The sequence below is a fragment of the Cervus elaphus genome, chromosome 19 (assembly GCF_910594005.1).
Source record: "Cervus elaphus chromosome 19, mCerEla1.1, whole genome shotgun sequence".
Taxonomy (NCBI): domain Eukaryota; kingdom Metazoa; phylum Chordata; class Mammalia; order Artiodactyla; family Cervidae; genus Cervus; species Cervus elaphus.
This window is the reverse complement of record NC_057833.1, coordinates 41,458,197-41,485,530: the sequence shown is the minus strand read 5'-3', so window position 1 is coordinate 41,485,530 and position 27,334 is coordinate 41,458,197. Positions and strand designations below refer to the sequence as shown.

The 27,334-nt window shown below is 37.4% G+C and overlaps 1 protein-coding gene across 6 annotated transcripts in view; it reads right to left on the bottom strand.

The window, feature by feature from the left end:
- TP63 (tumor protein p63) overlaps positions 1 to 27,334 on the bottom strand; it is a 247,525-nt gene that overhangs the window by 135,187 nt on the left and 85,004 nt on the right. For all 6 annotated transcript variants that reach the window (XM_043874974.1, XM_043874972.1, XM_043874973.1 and 3 more), the window contains exons 2-3: positions 21,648 to 21,776; positions 20,750 to 20,882 (exon numbers count right to left, since the gene is read on the bottom strand). In XM_043874974.1, the coding sequence (XP_043730909.1) occupies positions 20,750 to 20,882; positions 21,648 to 21,776 (262 nt within the window). The remainder of the gene's footprint in view (positions 1 to 20,749; positions 20,883 to 21,647; positions 21,777 to 27,334) is intronic.

Below are 27,334 nucleotides of genomic sequence, written 5' to 3'. Positions count from 1 at the left end.
ACAGCAGTTCATGGGGTTGCAAAGAGTTGGACCCAACTGAATGACTGAACTGAACTGAGTTTATAGTTTATAACTGCTGCTTTGCATTTTATTGTCTGTTAAAATAAAAATGCCAGCAAAGATAACAGAGTTAATATTTCCATAAAATCTCCCCTAGGCTGCAGGATGAAGAATCACAAGATGTGCATGTGACAAAGAGGAAAGATTGCACCAAAAGAGTTTAATTCTTGTCACCCCAAAGAATAAATGCAACCAACAAAAAACTCTTCTCTTTAAAAAGTGCAAGGCAACTATTGTCCTAAACGCTTTTGCTTTTGCTATTTTCAGGTGACAAAGGTAGTGGTTTTGTGCAGTTTTAAAACCAAAGAAGAGATTTTGTGTGCAACATTTACCACTTTTTTTTTTTTAATGTGATAATTTATGGTTTTAGAGAGGTTCATTTGCGGAAGAAATCTGAATGAAGAGATGGTCTGGTCTGCAGAAAGACATTCCAATGAACTGGTTAGGCCGGTAGTTGTTTGGAAGGAACACTGCCTGGGGACTTGTGAGGAAGATAGAAGTAACACTTTAGAGGGAGTGAGAGAGGAACAGGAGTGGGTTACTTCTCCTTTCACCAGCTCCAGAGAGTATTCACATTTATGACTAATCTTATGAGTGCAATCCCTCACCACCCACCTCACCTCCACAAAAAGCAATGATTAGGAAGTATTCATTTTCTCAAATATAAAAGTGTTGCTTTTGTGTTTTGATTTTTGCCAAATCCCCTCAACCTCCTTGCCCTTAGAGAGCAAAATAAAAGAAAGATTTTTCACAAAGCCTTTAGATTCCATATACAGCAAACCACAATGTAGAACAGGTTTTGTTCTAAGTTTCAAATAGAACATATTGGTCCTTTCAGGAATTGTTCTGGAAAATGTGCTTGCCTGTGCTATGTTCCCACATTAAGACACAACAGGAGTCCTAGCAAAGCTGAATTCAGAAGCAAGGAATTGGTGATTTATCTATTACAGTGGATGAGAGAACTGAGTACACAGTTGTCCAGTTCCATGTTTTCACACATAAGAAAAATAAGACCAGAGAGGGGAAGTTATTTTCCAATCAACAGAAAGCCAGTTAGTGACAGCAGCATGGGGATGAGAAGCCAAGACTCCTGACTCCCACACCAGTGTTTTATCACTAAAACTCATGACTGCTATAAGTCTGAGTGCCTTTCAACATAATAAGAATACTAAATTTATGAAGCCCCATACTTAACATCTTAAATTTCCTTCCTACACCAAAGGATCTCCAATGAGCTTAATTTTACATGTGATGTGTTAATTCTTAAATCTCAAGAAAAAGGGACAACATACTGGAATACATTTTTTTCACGGTATCAATTATTCACAAAAATAGATTGCTTCTCTTCTTCTATATCCTCGTTAGTTTTCCTTCTATCTGATCAATTAATTGCAACTGAGCTGTCTCTTTTTCTAAACAGGCAAATTTGCTGTAAGACAAATAAAATACCTTTTGGCTACATCTACCTAATTCAATAGCAGAGATGGTTTGTGGAGATTTTCATCTAGGGAAGTTAACGTGACTAAATCCATAATGCTCCATTAAAGTTCAGATTATAGAAAAATCATCTTGGTACTCCACCCAACCACTGAAAGAGAGGGCTATTTTTAAAAACCATATTTTATAAGGCCATCTAGCTCTCATTTGAAAGGAAGCAGGTAGTCATATCCTTCAGAACAAAGCATGCCCAATTCTAAGACAAATCATATAGGTTTTGTTTCTAAATTAGTTTCTGATTCACCACTCTGTGCTATGGAGGTACAAAATCGAGATGGTAAAATACATGCTGTCTTTCTACCTCCTTAAGAGGGTGTGGTGAGAAATGGCTTGAATAATACCCATTAAGAACTCTCAGCTTCTTGGGAGGACGATAAGTAAACACAATGAAGTAAGAACTGTTTTTTTAATCTATAGGTGAATTACATGTCTTTCCTAAACAAAGAATGACTTGGATAGACAAAAAAGACCAAAAGCAAGCTCACATCACTGCAGACAATATACTTCTGATGGCCACCCAACTCAACTAACCTTTATCCACAAAGAAAGTGAGAGGCCCATACCACAAAGCTGTCTCTCTCTTTCTCTCTCTCTGTTGCACGTGCGTGCAAGCACACACACACACACACACACATTTTTTACTTTTTACCAGATGAAGAGACTCATAATCTTTCTAATCAGAAATAATCAATTCAGCTATGATTTTATCGGCCTTGTTTTGTATCTCTATTACAACATTTTGTCATCATGGTTCTTGTTCTCTAACTAGTGGATGTATACCTTTATCTCTCATTAGGTTATCAAGTGGCTTTCCCTGGTGGCTCAGATGGTAAAAGAATCTGCCTGCAATGTGGAAGACCTGGGTTTGACCCAGGAAGATCCCCTGGAGAAAGGCATGGCAACCCACTCCAGTATTCTTGCATGGAAAATCTCTATGGACAGAGGAACCTAGCAGGCTACAGTCCCTGGGGTTGCAAAGATTCGGACAGTACCGAGTGACTAAGCACAGCACAGCACAGGTTATAAAGAGAAGGGGCGCTAATTTTCATCTCTATTCCTACTCCAAGAGCTGGTCCTTGGTATATTCTGAATAAATGTTGGGGAAGAAAAAGTAGACAGTGAGCAGGTCCTTATCTGACAAGAACAGTCATCAGAGAGATTTAATCATAATCACTGTCACTTCTCTTGACAATAAGCACACGGTATGGTGGAGTTTGAGATCACGTATGTGTGCCAACACCTCCACGCCTCCAGCCACCGATCCTCTTGTCACCCACACTCTGTATCCTATCATCACTTCAGCAAGGCCACCAGGTTAGAACATACTACAGTTTTCCTTGAAGTGGCCTCAACTCAACTGTTTATCTATTCCCATATTGCTTTTGCTTGTTGGGCTTCAACCAAATCAAACTGACCCTCCTCCCATGATACAATTCACCAAATTCGTGTCTACACTTACATCAAGGAGTCTCAAACTGATAGTGGATACATATGTTCTGTGGGTCCAGGGAATTTTAAAAAACAATAATTTGCATTATGCTAGTGAGGCAAGTGTTCTCTCTAGGCATCACAATTTCCCATTCTCTTACATTGAATGTTTCACACAATTAAGCCTTTAATCTAATTAACTTAAATGGTTCTCTTCACCAAGAATACTTTCTCTCCCTTCTTTTTCATATAGCCAATATATTTCCTGAGCTCTCAAGTAGAAATGATCATCAGAATTTCTGCTGAAATTCATATTCTGGTGCTTACCATTTCTATCTTGATAAGGTTGGTTTGTGTCTCCTGTCCCATAATAAACCGGGAGGTTTGGGAGATAAGAATGTGCTCTTTGTCTATTCATTAATTCCCCAGATTTTCTCAAGTATGGTATCCACCAAATGTTAACTAGATGGCAGGATCACTAATTACTTAATGCCTAAGAGTTACCCTTCATACAGAGTGTGATGTGAATATTCCCCTGAAGTTATGCAGCCCAGCAGTCAGTGCTAAGGACTAAACTCTGCTCTGATGTTCAATGTCTTTCTATTTATCCCTCAGTAAGTATGATCATTTAGATCATTTATAATCTAGTTCATTAATTTCATATCTGTCTCCCCCACAAACTCTATGTTATAGGTAGTAATAGACTCAGCTTTTTTTTTCCCCCAACTCTTTTATTAAACCTGTACCCAGAGCAAAATATCTTGAACTTAGTAAATAATCAATAAATTATTGATGAATTGATAAGAATATAAGCTTTAAAAATTTTGTCATTTTGTCAAGGTAAAGATTATTATGAACCACTTTTACAATTGAAAAAACAAACAGGTGTGCAATCTTGTTTAATAACATCTTACTGATAAAGGTGTGTAGCCAACCAGTTAAGAAATATATTTAATTACTTCTTCTAAAGTGTTACATTCTACCTTTTATTTTTCAAGTGATATAACCCAGAAGAGCTTTCTACATGTTTATAGATGAATCACAGCTGGATACATTTATTTTAAAGTAGAGACTGGCTTAGGCATTTTTTTTCTCTATCATTATGACTGCTTCCCCTTGGGCAAGTCACTCTACCTACACTTGGAGCCCAAATTCCCTCATCTAATGTTTTTGCTGAAACACTGAATTCTACCAACATTTCTCAAACAGCAGAATCAACTGGAGGGCTTATTGAAAGATTATTGCCCTCCCTCCCCTATTTTCTGATTTAATAGTTCTAGAGTAGAACCCAAGAATTTGCATTTCTTAATAAGCTCTTAAGTAAGGTTGATGCTGCTGACCTGAGACCACACTTTGAGAACCACTGAATTTAAATGTCTGGGAGTCCCAGGAGCTCTGACTTCATTATCATGCCGCAATTCAAACCCAGGTATATCCAAGTGCATAGTTTTAATTAGTAGACTGGCAAAAGGAATATTTTATTATCTTAGGATTACTGAATGACATAAGTAAAATAATATTAATATTTAATAATTAAAGTGAAATGTTTTCTTTGAATTCTTCAGTTTTTAAAAGAAATATGCTTCAACATTTGATTTTAACTTAAAGAAAATTTTATCCAGTTTCAAGTGGAAAAGGATGGGTAGATAGCATGCCAGCCTATCTTCAAATATTACCTTCTTTTTATGGAAATACAAGAATACAAATCTAAGCAAGTTTATTTTTTTTTCCTGTATCAGTAATTGCTCTACTTAAAATGAATAATTTCTGGTTGCAAGATTATCACATTCAAGAGTGTAACAGTAAAAACTATCACCCCTGAAAACCTATAGCATGCAAGGTATTTTGCTGACTGCTTTATAAGACGGAAAGACTGTCTTCTGTCAATTCTCTAAATAGCTTTTCTATGGTATGTTACCAACAGCATCATCTTCATTTCACAGGTGGGGAAACTGAGGCTCAGAAACATACCAGATTTAACCAAAATCACCCATAGTGAATGACAGAATTGGATTCAAATGCAGGCAGTCATATACCTGCAGAGCTATAGCTCTTAATATATGTCTAATAGTAGAAGGAGAGGCAGGTTTAGAAAAACAGAAAACTGGGTTAGCCTTGACTCTTCCACAAACTCTAATGGAAATGTTGGAGGAGCCAATAGTAGTCAACTTGGATCTTCACTTTTCTATCTATTAAAAGAAGGCTGGACTAGGACTAGATCGTGTCTACACTTCCTCAATTCAACAAACTAGATTATTTCAAGTTTTATAGATTAAAATTAAAATAAACTGGTAACCAAAAGAAGGACAAGTGACTAATAGGATGGGTGTTGTTTCAAACAAATCAGATTCTCCTTAAGCTAGCACTGCTAGTATTTCAACCTGATTGGTTTTTAAGAGGATGCAAGGTCAGAATCAGTTCCAGTGTTTCTGCTGAAATCCCTTTTTGTTTATCTGCCCTCTTCAACTTTGTCATCTTGAATGCATACACACTGAGCACAGTGTCTTAAGTAACATTGCTGAGGTTACACCAAAGACAGGTGTTAGGGGAACTATTTCCCCCTGGGCTATCATTTCCAACTCTCTCTTCTGCGAAACCAAGGGAGGGGAGAGCAGGAAAAAGGTTTCTTTTCAGATTAAACACAGCAACTACAAACACTTTCCCCTAGGCAATAAATTCTCTGCCAGTGCATGCTGCAGTTTACCCAAACACCAAAGCAAAAAGCAAACAGCCCCTTTTGTAATGGAGGAGTTGTCACCTGTCAAGTGATGTTTGTGAGTTTCTAGAGAAGAGAGAAAAAGAAAACCCTTTCCCTTATTTTATTAAGCAGACTGTTTGTTCAAGGTTTGAAATGCATACTTGGGTTTAAGGTAAAGTCTCTGGCTTGGCACTCTTGAACAAAGTAATGCCTTCCGATTGGTTACACGGTACAAAGAACAGAACAGAAAAACAGTCTGCTCTTCAGGGGACACCTGAACTTAGTCTAAACAGTGATTATTGAGCCACCTCATAAGCAACATGAGTACCTGCAAACTCATTTTCCAAAAATGAGAGTGCTTTTACTAAACAGAATATATGTTCTTGTTTGTTTCATTTGTGTTCATAGAACTAACACATAAAAAGCTCTGTTGTTGTTCAGTTGCTCAGTCGTGTCACAATCTTTGGAACCCCGTGGACTGCAGCATGCCAGGCTTCCTTGTCCTTCACCATCCTGGAGTTTGCTCAGACTCATGTCCATCGAGTCAGTGATGCCATCCTACTATCTCATCCCCTGTCATCCCCTTCTCCTCCTGCATTCCATCTTTCCTAGCATCAGGGTCTTTTCCAATGAGTTGGCTGTTTGCATCAGGTGGGCAAAGTACTGGAGCTTCAACTTCAGCATCAGTCCTTCCAATGAATATTCAGGGCTGATTTCCTTTAGAATTGACTGGTTTGATCTCCTTGTTGCCAAGGGACTCTCAAAAGTCTTCTCTAGCACCACAGTTCAAAAGCATCAATTCTTTGGCACTCAGCCTTTTTTTTTTTTATTTTCCAGCTCTCACATCTGTACATGACTACTGGAAAAACCACAGCTTTGACTAGACAGACCTTTGTTGGCAAAGTAATGTCTCTGCTTTTTAATATGCTGTCTAGGTTGGTCATACCTTTTCTTCCAAAGAGCAAGCATCTTTTAATTTCATAACTGCAGTCACCATCCACAGTGATTTTGGAGTCCAAGAAAATAAAATTTGTCACTGTTTCCATCGTATCCCCATCTATTTGCCAAGAAGTGATGGAACCAGATGCCACGATCTTCGTTTTTTGAATGTTGAGTTTTAAGCCACCTTTTTCATTCTACTTTCATTTTTATCAAAAATCTCTTTAATTCCTCTTCACTTTCTGCCATAAGGGTGGTGTTATTTGTGTATCTGATATTATTGATAGTTTTCCCTGCAACCTGATTCCAGCTTGTGCTTCATCAAGCCCGGTGTTTTGCATGATGTACTCTGCATGTAAGTTAAATAAGCAGGATGACAATATCCCATCTTGATGTACTCCTTTCTAATTTGGAACCAGTCTGTTGTTCCATGTCCAATTCTAACTGTTGTTTCTTGACCAGCATACAGATTTCTCAGGAGGCAGCTAAGGGGATCTGGTATTCCCACCTCTTTAAGAATTTTCCACAGTTTATTCTGATCCACACAGTGAAAGGCTTTAGCATAGTCAATGAAGCAGATGTTTTTCTGGAATTCTCTAGCTTTTTCTATGATCCAACAGATGCTGGCAATTTGATCTCTGGTTCCTCTGCCTTTTCTAATCCCAGTTTGTACATCTGGAAGTTCTTGGTTCACGTACTGTTGAAGCCAAGCTTGAAGGATTTTGATCATTATCTTGCTAGCATGTGAAATGAACGCAAATATGCAGTAGTTTGAACATTCTTTGGCATTATCATTCTTTGGGATTGGAATGAAAACTGATACTTAATGATTTTTTAAATGGTACTAGCAAGGAGTAAGAGGGTTAAGGATACTAAAAGCAAGGTTAAGAAGTGCTGGATGGCAGAGGAGAAAATAGGCCCATAGCAATGTTCTGCGCTAATCCTAAAGTAAAATTTATAAATATACTCTGTATATCCCTCTTTTACCACCTCTTTCCTCACATGTTTCTCATTCCAATTAGGCCTACTCTTCCCACTTATAGATGCTCCATTTTCTAATATGTCTTACTCATCTCCGGGCAGCACTGCTATCCATTGGTACTTAAAAATGTATAAAGTGGGATTATTTCATCTTGATTTGCAAACAACTAGGGAAGAAGCTGGAAGAAGCACAAGCTGGAATCAAGATTGCTGGGAGAAATATCAAAAACCTCAGATATGCAGATGACACCACCCTTATGGCAGAAAGTGAAGAGGAACTAAAAGCCTCTTGATGAAAGTGAAAGAGGAGAGTGAAAAAGTTGGCTTAAAGCTTAACATTCAGAAAACTAAGATCATGGCATCTGGTCCCATCACCTCATGGGAAATAGATGGGGAGACAGTGGACACAGTGTCAGACTTTATTTTTTTGGGCTCCAAAATCACTGCAGATGGTGACTGCAGCCATGAAATAAAAAGACGCTTACTCCTTGGAAGGAAAGTTATGACCAACCTAGATAGCATATTAAAAAGCAGAGACATAACTTTGCCAACAGAGGTCCATCTGGTCAAGGCTATGTCTTTTCCACTGGTCATGTATGGATGTGAGAGTTGGACTATAAAGAAAGTTGAGCACCGAAGAACTGATGCTTTTGAACTGTGGTGTTGGAGAAGACTCTTGAGAGTCCGTTGGACTGTAAGGAGATCCAACCAGTCCATCCTGAAGGAGATCAGTGCTGGGTGTTCATTGGAAGGACTGATGCTGAAGCTGAAACTCCAGTACTTTGGCCACCTCATGCGAAGACCTGACTCATTGGAAAAGACCCTGATGCTGGGAGGGATTGGGGGCAGGAGGAGAAGGGAATGACAGAGGATGAGATGGCTGGATGGCATCCCTGACTCGATGGGCATGAGTTTGAGTAAACTCTGGGAGTTGGTGATGGACAGGGAAGCCTGGCGTGCTGTGATTCATGGAGTTGCAAAGAGTCAGACACGACTGAGCGACTGAACTGAACTCAGGGCTTCCCTGGTGGTTCAGTGGTAAAAAGTCTTTTTACCAATGCAGGAACTCTGGGTTTGATCCCTGGGTCAGGGAGATAGCTCGAGAAGGAAATGGTATTCCACTTCAATATTCTTGCCTGGGAAAACCCACAGATATAGGAGCCTGGGGGACTATAGTCCATGGTCTCATAAAGAGTTGGACACAACTCAGAGACTAAGCAACAACAGAAATTCCTTTAGGTGCTTGGACATATTTGCCATTTTTTAAAAGAAGAGATTGTATAATCAAAATTGATTCCACTTTATGGACAGTTTTGCACATGTGGTATGATTTGGGAAAAAATTTATTAAAAGAAATTTGATAATATGTATCCATAACTGGTGTGCATATACTTTACTAAAAAATTATACTTCTAAGCAGCAAGATCAAAAAGTGTTTTAAATGCAAATATTCTTCTTAAAAATCTGTGAGTAGAAAAACAGGAAAACAAATCATTACATACCTATATAATAATTTAAAATACAGTGATTAATGTTGTTTTGAAGATTAGTGGATAAGAGAAAAATGTTCACCATAGACTGCAAAGAAAAAGAAGCAGTTTATAAAATTTATATATGGTGTGATCCAAATATGTCTTGCAAAAGCTATTTCTTCTAAGAAAACAACTGGCAGAAACACCTAAAATTTTCACAATTAATATTTTTAGGTAGGGATTCTATATACTTCTGATACTAACTTGTAAAATTAGTTTTAATTAATTAAAAATGTGTTACTTTAATAATCAGGGCTATCTTTAAATTTGTCCTTTATTATAAAATGTAATGCATATGCACCTGTCTTACAGAGTCATATGAATATCAGCATAGATGGACAAGTAACAACAAAAATAATCATTTTTAATTGATAGTATATTTATATATCAATCAATTATAGTCAGTTAATCATTCTGACTCATTGAAAAAGACTCTGATACTGGGAAAGATTGAAGGCAAAAAGAGAAGGGGTGCAAAGGATGAGATGGTTAGATAGCATCACCCACTCAATGGACATGAATCTGAGCAAACTCCAGGAAATAGTGGAGGACAGAGGAGCCTGGTGTGCTGCAGTCCATGGGGTCACAAAGAGTTGGACACAACTTAGTTGTGATGAACAACAACAGCATATTTATAAGCCAGGAACTATGAATGAAAACAAATCAGATAATGAAAAAATTCATAATTCTTGAAGTTGCTGATCAATATTATATCCATCCATAGAAAAGAGGAAGGAGAGGCTCATAGAGATTTCCAAGTTCACACAGCTAAGATTAGTAAAGACAGAATTCCAACTCTAGTATGTCTGACTACAAATCTCATGCTGTCTCTAGGGGACCTTCCCAACCCAGGGATTGAATCCAGGTCCCCTGCATTACAGGTGAATTCTTTACCACCTGAGCCACTAAGGAAGCCCAAGAAAACTGGATTGGGTAGCCAACCCCTTCTCCAGGGGAATCTTCCCGATCTAGAGATGGAACCGGGCTCTCCTGCATTGCAGCTGAGCTACCAGGGAAACCCCAATGAACACTGGAGTGGGTTGTCACACCCTCCTCCAGGGAATCTTCCAAACCCAGGGATCAAACCCGAGTATCTTACATCTCCAGCATTGGCAGGCAGATTCTTTACCACTAGAGCCACCTGGGAAACCCCTGTATAAATCTAAAGTAAGTAATAAATTATAAAGCCCTATATTAAATATCAGGTAGTCAGTCAAGTGAAAAATAAAAGCCATTAATGAAATCTGTCTGCACTTAACTCTAGTGGTTTTCTAGAAGATCAGAAAAGGGGGGAAGTGAGTGGGTATGAGAAACCCAAGGTAAGAGAAACCCAAGTAAAATGGTAGGGTTGTGAGAGGGCATCAGAGGGCAGACACACATAAAACCATAAACAGAAAACTAGCTAATCTGATCACAGGACCACAGTCTTGTCTAACTCAATGAAACTAAGCCATGCCATGTGGGGCCACCCAAGATAGACGGGTCATGATGGAGAGGTCTGACAGAATGTGGTCCACTGGAGAAAGGAATGGCAAACCACTTCAGTATTCTTGCCTTGAGAACCCCATGAACAGTATGAAAAGGCGAAATGATAGGATACTGAAGGAGGAACTCCCCAGGTTGGTAGGTGCCCAACATGCTACTGGAGATTAGTGGAGAAATAACTCCAGAAAGAATGAAGGGATGGAGCCAAAGCAAAAACAATACCCAGTTGTGGATGGGACTGGTGATAGAAGCAAGGTCCGATGCTGTAAAGAGTAATATTGCATAGGAACCTGGGATGTTAGGTCCATGAATCAAGGCAAACTGGAAGTGGTCAAACAGGGGATGATAAGAGTGAATGTTGACATTCTAGGAATCAGCGAACTAAAATGGACTGGAATGGGTGAATTTAACTCAGGTGACCATTATATCTACTACTGTGGGCAGGAACCCCTTAGAAGACATGGAGTAGCCATCATGGTCAACAAAAGAGTCTGAAATGCAGTACTTGGATGCAATTTCAAAAATGACAGAATGATCTCTGTTTGTTTCCAAGGCAAACCATTCAATATCACGGTAATCCAAGCCTATGCCCCCACCAGTAATGCTGAAGAAGCTGAAGTTGAGCGGTTCTATGAAGACCTACAAGACCTTCTAGAACTAACACCCAAAAAAGATGTCCTTTTCATTATAGGGGACTGGAATGCAAAAGTAGGAAGTCAAGAAACACCTGGAGTAATAGGCAAATTTGGCCTTGGAGTATAGAATGAAGCAGAGCAAAGGCTAATACAGTTTTGCCAAGAGAACGCACTGGTCATAGCAAACACCGTCTTCCAACACACAAGAGAAGACTCTACACATGGACATCACCAGATGGTCAACACCGAAATCAGACTGTTTGTATTCTTTGCAGTCAAAGATGGAGAAGCACTATACAGTCAGCAAAAACAAGACCAGGAGCTGACTGTGGCTCAGATCATGAACTCCTTATTGCCAAATTCAGACTTAAACTGAAGAAAGTAGGGAAAACCACTAGACCATTCAGGTATGACCTAAATCAAATCCCTTATGACTATACAGTGGAAGTGAGACATAGATTTAAGAGACTAGATCTGATTGACAGATAGCCTGATGAACTATGGATGGATGTTCGTGACCTTGTACAGGAGACAGGGATCAAGACCATTCCCATGGAAAAGAAATGCAAAAAGACAAAATGGTTATCTGAGGAGGCCTTACAAACAGCTGTGAAAAGAAGAGAAGCGAAAAGCAAAGGAGAAAAGGAAAGATATACCCATTTGAATGCAGAGTTCCAAAGAATAGCCAGGAGAGATAAGAAAGCCTCCCTCAGCGATCAATGCAAAGAAATAGAGGAAAACAACAGAATGGGAAAGACTGGAGATCTCTTCAAGAAAATTAGAGATACCAAGGGAACATTTCATGCAAAGATGAGTTCGATAAAGGACGGAAATGGTATGGACCTAACAGAAGCAGAAGATGTTAAGAAGAGGTGGCAACAGTACACAGGACTGTACAAAAAAGATCTTCATGACCCCGAAAATCACGATGGTGTGATCACTCACCTAGAGCCAGATATCCTGGAATGTGAAGTCAAGTGGGCCTTAGAAAGCATCACTGAAACTCCAGTACTTTGACCACCGCATGCAAAGAGTTGATTCATTGTAAAACACCCTGATGTTGGGAGGGATTGGGGGCAGGAAGAGAAGGGGATGACAGAGGATGAGATGGTTGGATGGCATCACCGACTTGATGGACATGGGTTTGAGTAAACTCCAGGAGTGGGCGATGAACAGGGAGGCCTGGCGTGCTGCGATTCATGGGGTCACAAAGAGTCGGACACAGCTGAGTGACTTAACTGAACTGACTGAGTGGGTATGGGAAGAGGCAGGAATCTTGGAAAGGGGCAAGGGAATGTGTAGGAAGAACAATAGAAGGATGGTGGTGAGGGTGGCTCTGGAAGTCTGAAGGAGATCAAGTAGGAGGAGAATGGAAGGAAAATAGCTTGATGTGATCTCTTGATATTAGTGTCAGACTTAGAGTTGGGTAACATTGTGCATCTCTGGTACCTAAGAGATATAGACACATAGAAGATTACTGCTATTTGTATTATACAGCTTTTCTACTTTTTGAGTCAGGAAAAGATGTGTATGGAGGAAGATTTAGAATGTTTGTGTGACTCATGAGGCAATGTACCCAGCCCCTGGCAGCTTGACTGGAGTGACTTACTTAAAAATGCTTTGTTCACACAATATGTTCTTAATGTATATAACAAATGAACTTATTAAATGAAGACAAAAATATTAGCCTATCCAAGACTATTTTGATACAATTCTATAATGTTGGAAAATAACTGCAGAAGTTTTTCAAATTGAGTTATATGAGTCAATGTGTACGTGTATGTGTGTGTATGTGTGTTTCTGTGTTTGTGTGTGTGTGTGTGTGTAAAGACAGGGAGAGAGAAAATGATGAGGGAGGCATGGAGGGAATCTTTACAAACTTTTGATCAATAAAAATTCATCAAATTAAAGTTTTGATGTGGTTTATGATTCTGCTTAGAAAATGCAAGTGTTTCTTTTTCTTTGAAAAAAAAAAAAAGCATTCTGATGAACAAAAGGGTGCATGGAATTCCTTATTTTTCCTGATACTATCCAAACAGAACTATAATTTTGGTACAAAGGAAGAACAATTTCTATGATAAATATCCTGTTCAATAAAACAGACTATTCTCTTGAGTTTTTTAAAATGTGTTTGACAGTTGAAAGTAAAAATTATACCACTGTCTGAGGCAGCATTCATGATATATAGATGTAATATATATGAAGACTATAACATCATGGGAAATGTTATGAAATCAATGTTATTATATATTTTCTGCATTCCACTTGAAGTGGTAAAATATTAATTCTCAATAGACAGTGAAAAATTATGAATATTTCAATATCTAGAGCAATCACTAAAAAGTATTCAAAGGGATAGAGCCGGAACCAAAATAGAGCAATTAAAATCAAATACTAAAAACAGGTCAAATAATCTAAATGGTGGCAGAAAAAGAAAAACAGAACAAAGGACAAATAAATAAACATTAGAAGAGATAAAAGATCTCAACTTAGTAATATAAATGTTCAATAGAAACAGCTTAAAAAGAAGAGCAAAATAAACCCAAAGAAGCAGAAGAAAATAAAATAAGACCAAAAATAACAAAGTTAAAAGCAGAAAGACAACAGAGAATAACTAAAAAGACTAAAAGCTGAGCTGGTTCTTTGAAAGATGTACTGATACAACTGATAAGTCTCTAGCAAGATAGAGAAACAGAGAACACAAATTACCAATATTAGAAATGAAACAGGAGGCTATTACAGATCCCACAGATGTTGAAAGGGTAATAAGGGACTACACCAAACAATTCTGCATACATAAATTCAAAAACTTTGAATTTAACCAGTTCCCCCGTGGTTTATGAAAACTTAGCCAAGATCAAATAGATCATTTAATAGTCCTATAACTACTAAAGACACTAAATTTGTAATGAAAAAACTCCCCCCAAAATAAATATTCAGACCCAGATGGTTTCAATAGAAAATTCACCAAACATTAATAAGAAATAACATCAGTTCTATGTAATCTTTCTCAGAATATAAAGGATGCCTCTCACAAAGCACAAATAGAGAAATCACAATGAGGTTCATGAGCAATAGGAATGCCAAGATGAAAATGATCACACATCATAACTAGTAATGCCATATTTCAATGCGGGCTTATTTTCATGGGCTTTAAACTGCAGTTTCTATCTAGCACAGTCCAAAAATTTTAAGTCTAAAGAATTCTATCTAGTTGTACCATTTTGGAAATTACAAACAATGATGCAATTAAGCTTTCATTTCTCTGTGTGTGTATGTATGTGTTCCTATATATACTTATAAAATGTTTTTAGTCATTTCATAGAAAAATAGTGTAAAAAGGGCATTTATAGACCAAAGGATAAGTACTTTGAAAATTAAATAAGAGAGAATGGGCAAATTGCCATCCAAATTTATACTTCTACTACAAGTATAAAGACTGATTCCCAACAATCTTACCAGCACTGAATATTAATCATTTAAATTTTTGCTGATCAAATAGAGGATGAATAAACTCATTGTTTAAACTCACAATTTTTTTATTACTAGAAAAGTTGAACATTTTATGTCTATTAAAAACCTCTGAACTACTTACACTCTTTGCCAAAGGGGAAGATTCATCTTTCTCTTATTTTTTTGGTCTGGGCCAAGTGGCTTGTAGGATCTTAGTTCCCTGACCAGGGATTGAACCCATCCCTCATGCACTGGAAGAATGGAATCCTACCCACTGGACTGTCAGGGAACTCCCAATATTTATGTATTAACTTGGGCAATTAAACCTTTGTTATGTGTTATGATTTTTTAAATTAATATTCTGTCTTTTATATATAAATTTACTCTTACTCAAATATTTTGGCCTTATTTTTGAAAACTTGTTTCCCATTATAGATTTTTAAGTAAATTATTTTCATAAGTTACCCAAACTTGATCTACTTTTTGCTTCCTTGTTTTTGACCAATTTGACTCATATTTCAAAGCCTAAATAAAAATCACTTTGTTTGTAACATACTGCCAATCTTTCTCAGGCACAATAAACCATTTTTTTAATGTGCCATTTTTTTAATGTGAGTACTTTTCTAAAGTAATTTTGTATACACTTGACTTTCTGCTATATTCTGGTCTTCTCAAGGCTAGAGACCATGATTTGTTCAACTGTATTACAAAGAACATAGCATACATAGGAAAGTAAATTCTAAAGAAATATTTATGGCTAGATCTAGTATATATAGGCTCTTTGAAATCTGATATAATATTGGGTTATAGGAGATACAGGGTATTATACTATGTGCTGGGGCCTGTGCTGTGGTTAGTTGCTCAGTCATGTTTGACTCTTTGCAACCCCAGGGACTGTAGCCCACCAGGCTCCTCTGTCCATGGGGATTCTTTAGCCAAGAATGCTGGAGTGGGTTGCCATGCCCTCCTCCAGGTTGCTATGGCCTATGTCTTTCCAAATACAAAAGCACTATCTGCTTTGTGGTATGTAGGGTTGAAGACTCTTCATTTATAACTGGGTGCTATAATAACAATTTACAAAAATGGATAGTCCTATGTATGTTATGGTCTTTGTAATACAGATGAATAAATCATGCATGTGTGTGTGATAAGCCACTTCAGTTGTGTCCAACCTTTTGTGATCCTATGGACTGGGGCCTGCCAGGTTCCTCTGTCTAAGGGATTCTCCAGGCAAGAATACTGGAATGGGTTGCCGTACTTTCTTCCAGGAGGTCTTCCCAACCTGGGGATTGAACCCACATCTCTTTACTTCTGCTGCATTTTGGCAGGCCTGTTCTTTACCACTAGGGTCACCTGCAAAGCCTTGGAAGAAATCATGGTCTTAGATAATAATTTCTAAAAATTCCTAGGGAAAAACCCAATTCAACTAAACAGGGTTTTCTTCAAAGTACAAAGACTAAAGAAATGCAAAGGTAAATGTCATATAGTTTCCCATCCATCATTCCAGGAAAACCTTTAAGTGTCGCTATCACTATCCACCTCTTAAGGACATGACAGGCATGCTTAGACAGTTTATAAATAAGGCAGAGCTGAGATATAAAGTAATACAATAGACAATAGAATAAAGAACTAAATGAGGATCTTGGAAGCATAGCCTAAATTATAACACTTTTTTGAGAAATCTCATTCAATTCATTCGTTAATCCAATATAGTTCATTCTTCAGTGACATTAAAATCATCCTAATGAAGAAGGCACATATTCTCTGCAATTCAAGTTCTCTTTGTTCATAATAGGAGCAAAATATTATGACTCCACTTCATAGTTTTTAAGGTGAAGGTAGTTTTAAAAATCAATAAAAATGTGATGACATTCTCAATTTCATGAGTTTTGCCCTTGATAATCTGACAAGTAATTTCATGTTCACAGATTCATATTTCTTGCATAGTGAGAAAATGTTTGGCATGGATCCCAAATGTTTTTTATCATATGCAAGAGAAAAGTAATTTATGTGCAGAGTTTTGTAACTATTTAACTATTAGCCTATATACAAAAAAAAAGTGAAAATATGCTATCAAGTAATGGACTAACAGAGCTTCACACCAGTTGTAACAGCTCTCAGTTTAGAAGGACAAGGAATCTCGGAGGATCTTAGTTCTTACTTTCTAAACCAGAACACCAGTTACTATTACATCCTGAGCTAGTCCACCATTTTGTCATTCATTTAGCTAAGGACTACCAATGTTATCTAGTCCTACCCATGTGGCCTCCTCACATGGATGCCTATGAGGATGTCGGAATGGTCCTAAGTCAAGGGAAAACCCAGGATTCATGCAGAACTACACTTTAATAGCAATGCCTCAGTTCTTTGGAGAGAAAAACAGAAAGACCACAGACAGGCAAGTATGTATTCAATTCAGCCTCACTCTACTTGCATATTCCTTTCAATACAGTTGTTTCCAAGTGATTTTGTTTCCCATACTGGCAAAACTTCATTTCGTTTTCCAGTTTTTCCTGAATCACTTGAATTCTCTGCTCCTTGCAAATGTTTCTACTCTGCTCTTATATCCTGATTTCTTGTTACCCTCAACCTGACACATTTAATTTCAAGCTCTAAGCTGCTGGTGAGTGATAGCAGCACTGTGTTTCATTATTCCTAGTTAGCAATGGTGTCCTGTGCCTGCCTCCCCAGAGGAGAGAAAGGTATAGAGACTCTCTACTATATGACTATCTCTTGGTGGAAGAGTAGAGGCTTTTCCACACAGGTAAACCTCAATCTCATAGAAACAGAGGTACTCAAGAAAAAACAGAGGCCAAGTTTCACTCAAATGCAATACTGTAGAAAAAGGATGAGAAAAGATCACATCCAACAATGTGGGCAAAATACTGACACTGCTGATGACTATGCACATCATCCTAGAAAAGGTTTTTAACCACTTTTTTTTGATTTATTAAATTTAATTATTTTTTAATTGTTAATTCTATTAAAACAATGATAATAATTTCTACCTCATGAAGTTCCAGGAAAGATTAAATAAAATATCAGATGTGTTAACCATCATCTGATATTGAAGCCTAAGAAAATTTGTAATTCAGACATCTAAGGGGAACATTTAAATCAGTTTCAAATGGAATACTCTGTTTCAATGAGACCAGCATAAATGAGCATCAACAAAAATCAGTTAAAAAGAATCAACATCAGGCATATATATTCATAGCCGATAGGAAAAAATTTTGAATATAAGTGAATAATCCTCTCAAACATTTCTTAAATAATAAAAACCTAAAAAACAAGGCGTGCCTTCTTAGCTAAATAAGACACTGGCCACAAGAGCAATTATATCTGAATTTCCTTGCCTTTCTCTCCTTCCTCCTTACCCTCTTAGAAGATCACTGTATGGCTTAGCTGATTCTTCCTTAGATACTACACTAGGTTTTCTCCAAAGTTTCCTTTAACTCTTTTGTAAAAGCACCAAAAGTGAAAGTGTTATTTGCTCAATTATGTCTGACTCTTTGTGACCCCATAGACTGTAGCCTGCCAGGACCTTCTGTCCATGGAATTCTCCAGGCAAGAATACTGGAGTGGAGAAGGAATTCCCTTCTCCAGGGGATCTCCCCAACCCAGGGGTCAAACCAGGGTCTCCTGCATTGCAAGAGGATTCTTTATCGTCTGAGCCATCAGGGAAGCCCCCAAAGCACCAAAATGAACTTTAAATGACTGAATCTTTATGACTCAGAGGGCAAATCTGAGTACTTTCAAACAGAACTGGGGAAACAACGGAGGTAAAGAAGGAGCACAACACTTTTTATACTGATCTACTATAATCAAAATGGAAGGAATACAAGAGAGGACAGGGCTGAAAGCTTTGCTGTTGTGAATGTTGAAGCAGAGAATGGTTCCCTGATTGGTGGTTTTCTAGAACTTTGCTACCCAATACACTACCAACTAGCTGCACAAAACAACTTAAATTTAAATTAACTAAAGTTACAATTAAGTTCCTCATTTGCACTAGCCATATTTCACATGCCCAAAGGATTCACATGGCTAATGGCTACTGTGTTGAACAATAGAAATGTAGGACATTCTAGCCATTGGGAAAAAAAAAAATCTTTTGGACAAGGCCATCTTAAAGAGAACATTTTAACTTTTTAGATAACTTCCAAGTCTCATTTCTTATGACTTTAAAAACTCCTGAGGGCCTACTATGGGCAAAACATGGCAAAAAAAAAAAAAGAAAATACTGTGCATGACAAAACATGACACCGGTCCCCTTTAGAGATAGAGAAAGAAATATTATAATAGATAAAATTAATATTATATAATAAGTCTTATGACTAAAATTATACCTAGATTGCTTCTGTAGAATGATCTCTAATTCAGACTGGTAGAGAACAGTGATATGGAATGTTTTCCTAGAGAAGATAAGGCAAGCTTGATGTTGAGGGATGGATAGGAAATGGCTAGATACGAGGTAGAAAAAATGAGATGTTCTCAAGGAGAAAATGTCTAACAGCAAAGGAGAAACAGCATGACACATTAAAAAACCATGTGCTTCAGTATGTGAGAAGATAATAATAATAGGAACTGTAAATGAAAATACTTCATTCTGCATTTTAAATTAAATAACTTTGACTTGCTTTTATGAGAAACAGAAAATCCCTGCCTGGAGAGAATGTAAGAAGACACAGGGCATCAACCTAGGGAAACCTATCAGCATAAGAGGTGATATTATTAAATGAATGGGGACTATCCTAATTTCTAAGTCACTGTCAAATCAGAATTTATATATTTATAAATATTTATGCTTAATTATCATACATTCCCAGGCTTTGAATTACTTAACCTTGTATTTACCTATCAGTTTCTTTTCACTATCTCAAGGATAATTGAGAACTGAACCCATATGAAGATGGAATGGGCCAATGAAGAAGTGTATTTTTCATTTATCAATTTGGTGACAAAATATCAGTGTATTTGTAAAATTACAACTTCCTATTTTTGGTCATTTCCTCTCCTTTTTCCCCCATCTCCTCTTCTCCCAATATTAAAAAGTACAGTCTATATCAAAAAGTATACAGTGAGAATTCCAGTAAAATCTTACATTGAATCAGAAAGACAAGGGTATACCAAAACATCTTTCATCTGTACCATTCCTTCAAGTGAAGTTACCTGGTAATCGCCCCCACCTCCAAAAAAGAAAGGCATGGTACATTATAAAGCACTCTGTTTAATCACATCAGCAGACACTCTATGACACCCCACCCTCTTTCTAGCTCTTGTAGTTTCTATTTTTCTACAGATTTTTGTTTGCTTTTATACAGGAAAAGCAGTAGGGCTTGTGGGATGAATGAATGATTAAAAAAAAGAAAAGAAAACACATCAGTTAGCATGATGGATTGCACAAATACAAGAAAGTTCACCTAAGCACCTCAGTAAAATGTTTTACTATTCTTAACCTGTATACTTCTTAGCTGCTTGGGAGGTGTGTACATCTAAGTTCTTACCATTTTATAACTGAGGTCTAAGGTCATGAGTGACCCAGTGGTGAAGTTAAAAAAAAAAAAAAAGGAGAGAGAGAGAGAGCCTATTTTAGATATTAGCTTCTTTCCTCTTACTCTATTACCAGGTACTTGAATCTGTATATTTGTGTAGAATTTACTTCATCCTTCATCATTTAAAAAGGATAATTCTATAAGAAAGGCAGTTTGCCATAGAAGAAAGTGCTTTGGATACAATTCGGGATTTGACTTTGGTTCTGTCTCCACCAGCTGTGAAACACTGGGAGGAGCAATTCAGATAAAGAATGCAAGGAATTACTTCCAACCCCCTTCTCCACACAAATGGAAACATATACATTATGCAGAGTTGAGGCAGACTCGGAATCCACAGCTCTTAATTATTTCTCTGCTGACCACAATGACTCTCTTTCCAATGGCCTTGACCATTCAGAGTCACCTGATTTTTAAGTTCCAGGGAAGAGGTATAACAGAGACGTGGATAGCAAGGCCCACAGATTTAAAGGGGAAGCCCACGCCACTCACCCACATGGGGTCACTCAGGTCCGAGTCCTGCATGCGAATACAGTCCATACTAATCTCAATCTTGTTTGTAGCACCATTTTCTGATGGTTCATCCACAAAGTTCAAGTCAATGGGCTGAACGGAACAGATGGGTCTGCCATAAAGGAGAACAAAAGTGTGTTAGGTGTGGAAAGGGACAAACACACGCACATTCGGTTGGTAACAATGAGCTCTTTTTGCTTTAAAGTTGGCAAGGCTCATTGGTTGGAGTAAGAAACCCTCAGCATGAATTCTGGCTCAAATACTTACCAGATATGAAACCTCTGGTATTCCAAATCTAAGCTCCATTTGTAAAGTAAAAATCACTGACCTCATCAAAGAATCACTAGGTGGAACACAGAACAGAAGGAACGAGTCAGAGATATATCCTAATCGTATGGGTCCCCAATACTCTGATATTGTTTCATCTTTCCCTTAATTTACTTAGGTGTCCCAACCTAATCTTAAGGAGATAATTATCCTCTTCCTAGCAAGGTATAATGAATAATAAAATTTAGTGTTTTACTTTCTCAGTGATTATTTATAATATAAAAGTATATAAGTCTTTAACCCAAAGGAATGAATTTGAGTATCAGAGTCATTGGGGAAGTTATTTTGGGTTAGGTAGGAGAGTCCTTCTGATCCTCCAAAATTATACCACCTTGGAACAATAATGATTTTCTCCTGTTGAAAACTGAATAAATCTGTGCTGAATTTTGAACACAGAGATACTATTGGAGAGAATATTTTTTTCCCAATAATATCACCTGATTTTTATTGATTCTAAAAACATGCCTTCAAAAGCAGTACTTCGACTATCCACCACTACCTGTTTATAACAGTTCATGTAAAACAGCTTTTTTGCTTATTTGATACTTACTGTTCCAGAAAATCCCAGATGTGCTGGAAAACCTCTGGACTGAGGAATTCACTTGTCTGTGTGCTCTGGGACATAGTGGATCGGTAATAACTTTCTTTCCAAGAGAAATGGGCTGGGGTTTCTACAAACCTTAAAAGGATAAAAATGAAACTAGAGTTAGTTTCTATGTTAATGAGACAGAATATTAAAATTAAAGCATAGTCAATCAAAAACTTGAGTGAATGAATCTTCAAAAACATGCAGGTATACACAGCAAATTTTACGAGTTAAGCAACTGGTATCTCTTTAGGCAGTGGCAAGGATCCCACTTTGCGATTAAAATCAGGCAATCAAGCCTTCTATCAAAGCTCTACTTCTTAACTAGAAAAGTTACACTCTGCATCTCCACTATCCAAAATCTACATTCTGCAGATTTCAAAAAGAAAATAAACATTCCCTCAGTAAGTCTGACAGTGAATCTGACCTATTATTAAACCCATTTCACAAATGTCTCAATTGATTATCTGCCCATTCAGCCTCCAGCAAGTAAAAAGCAAAATCAGAAAGTAAAAATGAGTTTAGAAATCTTAAATTTTACCCTCAGCATAGTCATCCCTCTCATAACTACCATCTTAGCATCAGGCCCAGGGACAATAAATTCAAACTTTTGAATTCGATTTTTCTTTAATCACCAGTTACATATCTTAGTGTATGCGTGGGTAGTTTTTAATTGGAGTGTAGAATTCTATATCAGACTAAGGGATAAGCAAACATCTGAATACACTACAAATAAATGGTATTTCTATTTGCTTCATTTTGTTATAGGGTCCTCAAGTTGCTTTTACTTAAAAAAAAAAAAGAAAAGAAAACTTGATCCTTATACATGTGAAGGAAAACATCAGCTTTCTCAGGTGATATAGTTTCCAAATCTGTATTCTATCTGCATATCTCACCTTAAATGTATGTGATTCATTGTGATTATCAGTAGACTACTTTTACTCTAGGATGAACTTGGCTAAGCTCTTAATCATTACTGTTAGTATTATAAAGAGTTAAAGAAATAGTGGGATAGTCAATTATCTTAAATTTGCAAATGAATGCTTTAAGTCTAGTTACATTAGATTTGCTGATGGTTTTCAAGCTTTATAGAGACACACATTCATTTACTAAAGTCAGATATACAGAGAATATCTATTATTTGTCAGGAAATTAATGGGCACTGGAAATAAAAGTAAATAAGACTTTCACCCACTAAAAGGTCCTGGTAAAGAAGTTAAAACAGGGGGAAAAATCTCTAATAAATGTGATAAAAATGCACATAACACTGTAAATGTACAATGATGACATATACCATCTCATCTGATAGATCAAGGAAAAAGCCTTAAATGATGAGAAGAAATTAGTCAGGCCAGATAAGGAGTAAAGTTACAGAGTTAACAGTCTGTTATGCTATTGAAAGTGAAAGTAAAGTGAAAGTAAGTCGCTCAGTCGTGTCCAACTCCTTGCGACCCCGTGGATTGTAGCCTACCAGGCTCCTCAGTCCATGGGATTTTCCAGGCAAGAATATTGGAGTCGGTTGCCATTTCCTTCTCCAGGGGTGATGCTATTAGCCTAGTGTAAAAATTTTGGGCCGAGAATGCCAGGAGATAAAGGTGGAGAGTGACATGCTGTTTTAAAAGCTTAAATTCTTCTGGTGAGTGTTGAAGAATTTTGTAAGATATTTTTAAGCAAACTTAATATTTTGAAATAATTATAGATTCACATACAGTTATAATAAAAAATAAAGAGCATATCCATGTACCCGGAGAAGGCGATGGCAACCCACTCCAGTACTCTTGCCTGGAAAATCCCATGGATGGAGGAGCCTGGTAGGCTGCAGTCCATGGGGTTGCAAAGAGTCAGATACGATTGAGCGACTTCATTTTCACTTTTCCCTTTCATGCATTGGAGAAGGAAATGGCAACCCACTCCAGTGTCCTTGCCTGGAAAGTCCCAGGGACGGGGGAGCCCGGTGGGCTGCCGTCTATGGGGCCACAGATTCGGACACGACTGAAGCGACTTAGCAGCAGCAGCAGCAGCAGCAGCGTCCATGTACCAGTTACCCAATTTTCCCCAATGGGAAGTAACATCTTACAAAACTGTCATATAATATCACAACTAGAATATTGACATTGATATGATCTTATTCAGAAATTCTAATATTATTGTACTTTCTTTTGTGTCTATGTGTGTGTATTCATTTCTATACAATTTTTTATCACATACGTAGGTTAATGTAGCCACCTCTACAGTATTAAAGGGTGTGAAGCATGAGTTTGACCCAGAATATATCCGATAAATCTGAAAGTTGTATGGAGGAAGGATTTACAGCTTATTGGTTTATGGACAAAGTTATTTATGAGGTTGTATAAGTCCAGATAAGGCAGCAGGATGATACCTGGGGGTGGAGAAGATGGAGACAATTTTAGTAATTAGTGAAAAGGTTAAATCAGATATTGTTTATGTTACTGATGGAAGAAGAAGGAATAGTAGAGGCGAGGATGACGTCAAGTTTCCAACCTTAATGAACTCAGTGGTTGATGATTCCATTAATGAAACCAATGAATACAGTTGGAATATCTGGCTTGGAAAGAAAGGAGAGATGGTGAGTTCCATCTTAGCATGTTAAGTTTGAGGTACCAATGGGATATATTAAAAGTACAGCACACAGTTGAATAAACCTTAAACTTATGGGAGAGAAACAGGCCAGAAGTTTAGAAGCAGAAATCCTCATTATAGTGTGGTAAAAATCCATGAGAACAGATTCAATGGCCTAAGCAGAGCAGGTACAATGAGTAAGAAAGTTAACCTGATGGAGGTGGAAATAAGAGTGGGCTATGAAAGTTTACAATGTTCCTCATGGGCCCATCCAGAAAAATCTGTCCATAATTAGAAAAGTATCTGAAAATCCAATATCTTTACATCAAAAGAGTAAATTCATTTTCTTTGTCTCTTTTGGGGAAAGAATCCAGACTTGGTTTATATACTCCCAACTAGTGAGTAGAAAGGAAGTGAAATTTAACAAATCTAATACTGACTGAGAGTTAAGATTTCACCCACAGGTGACACTTTTGAATATGCTTGATTTTGAATATGTTCCTTCAAATAAGACAAAAGGAGAAGGAAGTGGAGAAAATAAAAATTCCTAAGCAGTGAAGAAAATGGAGGTAAACAAAGGTATGAATTGAATATTCAAACTCCAAAATGTAAATAAGCTGTCATATGGATTATCCTGCACATGGACCCACAAGCACATCCCTAATATCCAAAGACCTTAACACCGTGATTGATAACCTGACAGCCAGGTGAGTACTAGAAGGTAAACTCAGCAGCATGAAGTAGATTCTCAGTGATGTTCAGTGTGTGACATTTAATATGAAAATGTACACGTTTCTTCTTAAAGATGGCAGAAATGTAGGCATAGTTTCTAAGAGACTGACAGTTAACATAACCTAGATCTTAAATAACAGACAGTATGGGGCTGACTCAAAAAGAAAAAAGGAGCTTAGATGGAAGTTAGATGCTGTCACTTGCCTCTAAAGCAGAGAGAAAAAATATCATTGACTCCAATATCTCTTAGGATTTCTATTTCTTTTACTATTTCTACACGGGAGTTCTGGTTTCTCTCATGCTTGCTCTGATATTCCTTTGTTTCATATTTTCCTTTTAGTTTCTCTTTGATTTCTAAAAAGACCTTCCCTGTATCTCTGTTACAGCTAACCAGCTCCATCACCTTGAAAATGCCCCTCAGTTGCGTGAGCCTCAGTTTTCTTGAATGTTACATGAAGAGCATCATCTCTGCTCTGTTGCCTTTCAAACGCCTGCCCAGTCCTCAGTACTCTCCAGCCCACAGCGGATTTCCTGGTTGCTTATTTGAAATAAAATTTTTCTTTAAATTTTCTTGGCCTTCTGTTGCATCTCGCAAATGCTAGCTTTTTACCTGTGTAACAATTACGACAAAGAATTTTAAATAATTGAAGGCTGAGCCTAGATCTCTCATCTTTGCAGTTTGACTGTTCCTTGAAGTTAGAGTGGAGTGAACATGGGTATTGGAGTGAGACAGACTTGGGTTCAAATCTCAGTTTTACTGTTGACATTCTATGAAGCCATGGCCATGCTACTTAGTATTTTTGTACCATACATTTTTCAGCTATGCTTCCTTCACAGAGTGGTTGAAGGCATTACTTGAAAGGCTTACCTATAGAAAATGTGTTATACGTTTTTGTTTACACAAACAATGAGTGTGTTTACATAATCAATACACTGATTTTATTAGATCAAATACTATATAATTTGTATCCAGGCAATACTTACTGAACTAAGCTAACTAAATAGTGTATTTGAAAGGTTTGTCAAAGTTTCAAAAGTGTCACACAGATGTATTGATAATTGCATTAAACTGGAATCATCCCTCATTTCAATTCAGTTCAAATCTTGCGTTCTGTATCTGTATCCTTGGACCAAAACAACGCCCATCACCTCTCACTTTCTCCTAGGTCACCTTTGTCTAAGGCTTGCAACATTAAATTAGGCAGCTTCCTCCCTCACGGCCTCAAGCATCAAGAGGGCTTTATTAAAAAAGATGAGGGTGGGGTGTGGTATAGATTGGTGATTATTAAATTGTTTCATGAAACCCTAGGTGCCTCAGAGTATTCACATATGTAAAGAAATGGCCATATCAGTAGATCTCCAGAAACATACCTGTCCTTAATAAAATGAAGTTTGACTTTTGTCTGTTTTCCAAGTATTAGGGCTCTGAGCAAGATTTCATTTGAAGAAAGGGCTCTGTTTTTTTAAAAAAAATCAATTGTTTAGCTTTCAGGATATTCAGGGTCTCTCTTCTGCAAACCCAGTATTGATTTCCATTTGTGAATAAATATGCAAAATATTTTTGAGAGAAAGGAAGGGAAGTGATCAGCTGGTATCAGAAAGCATGAAGTAAGTCCTACCTATCTTCCAATGTTTTGCCTTTGGATGAAATCTCTGTATTAATTCAGGGCTTCCCTGGTGGGTCAGTGATAAAGAATCTGCCTGTCAGTCAATTCAGGAGACGCGGGTTCAATCCCTGGGTGTTGACTGGCCTCAGGAGCAGTCCAAATCACACAATTTCTTCTGTATTTTTAGTTCAGAAGCATTCCCCTGCTTTCAGTTTACTCTGCAATTATCATTATTAATTGTCATGCTTAATTTTAAGGATGCTGAAGAGCACCTTGATGTCTTTTAGTAAACTGCCTCTTTATTGAACCCAACAGTGCCCAAGAGCCCTGGAGGAGTAAATTTACTCAAATACTTGAGGTAAACTCACTTCCTGGAAGTCACCCACATAATCTAAATCAGGCCCATTAAGAACTTTTTTTTGGAAGGAAATATTTTCTTTTCAACTTCATGTTGAAAAATGACCAGTCTGTTCCTCCTCTTAAAGTCAAACCCATCTTCCAGCTTCATTTTTGACAAACAAAGCTTAAATGGATAAGGGGAAAGGGTGGGAGAGATAATTTAGGAATTTGGGATCAACATACATAAACTACTACATATAAAATAGAAAACCACCAAGGACCTACTGTATAGTATGCCCCAGCCCCCAAATTCTCTCATTACAGTCGGTGTATCTAATATCAATTCACCAGTTTTTAACTCTGAGGTGATCTTTCCCTCTCTTAAGTACTGAA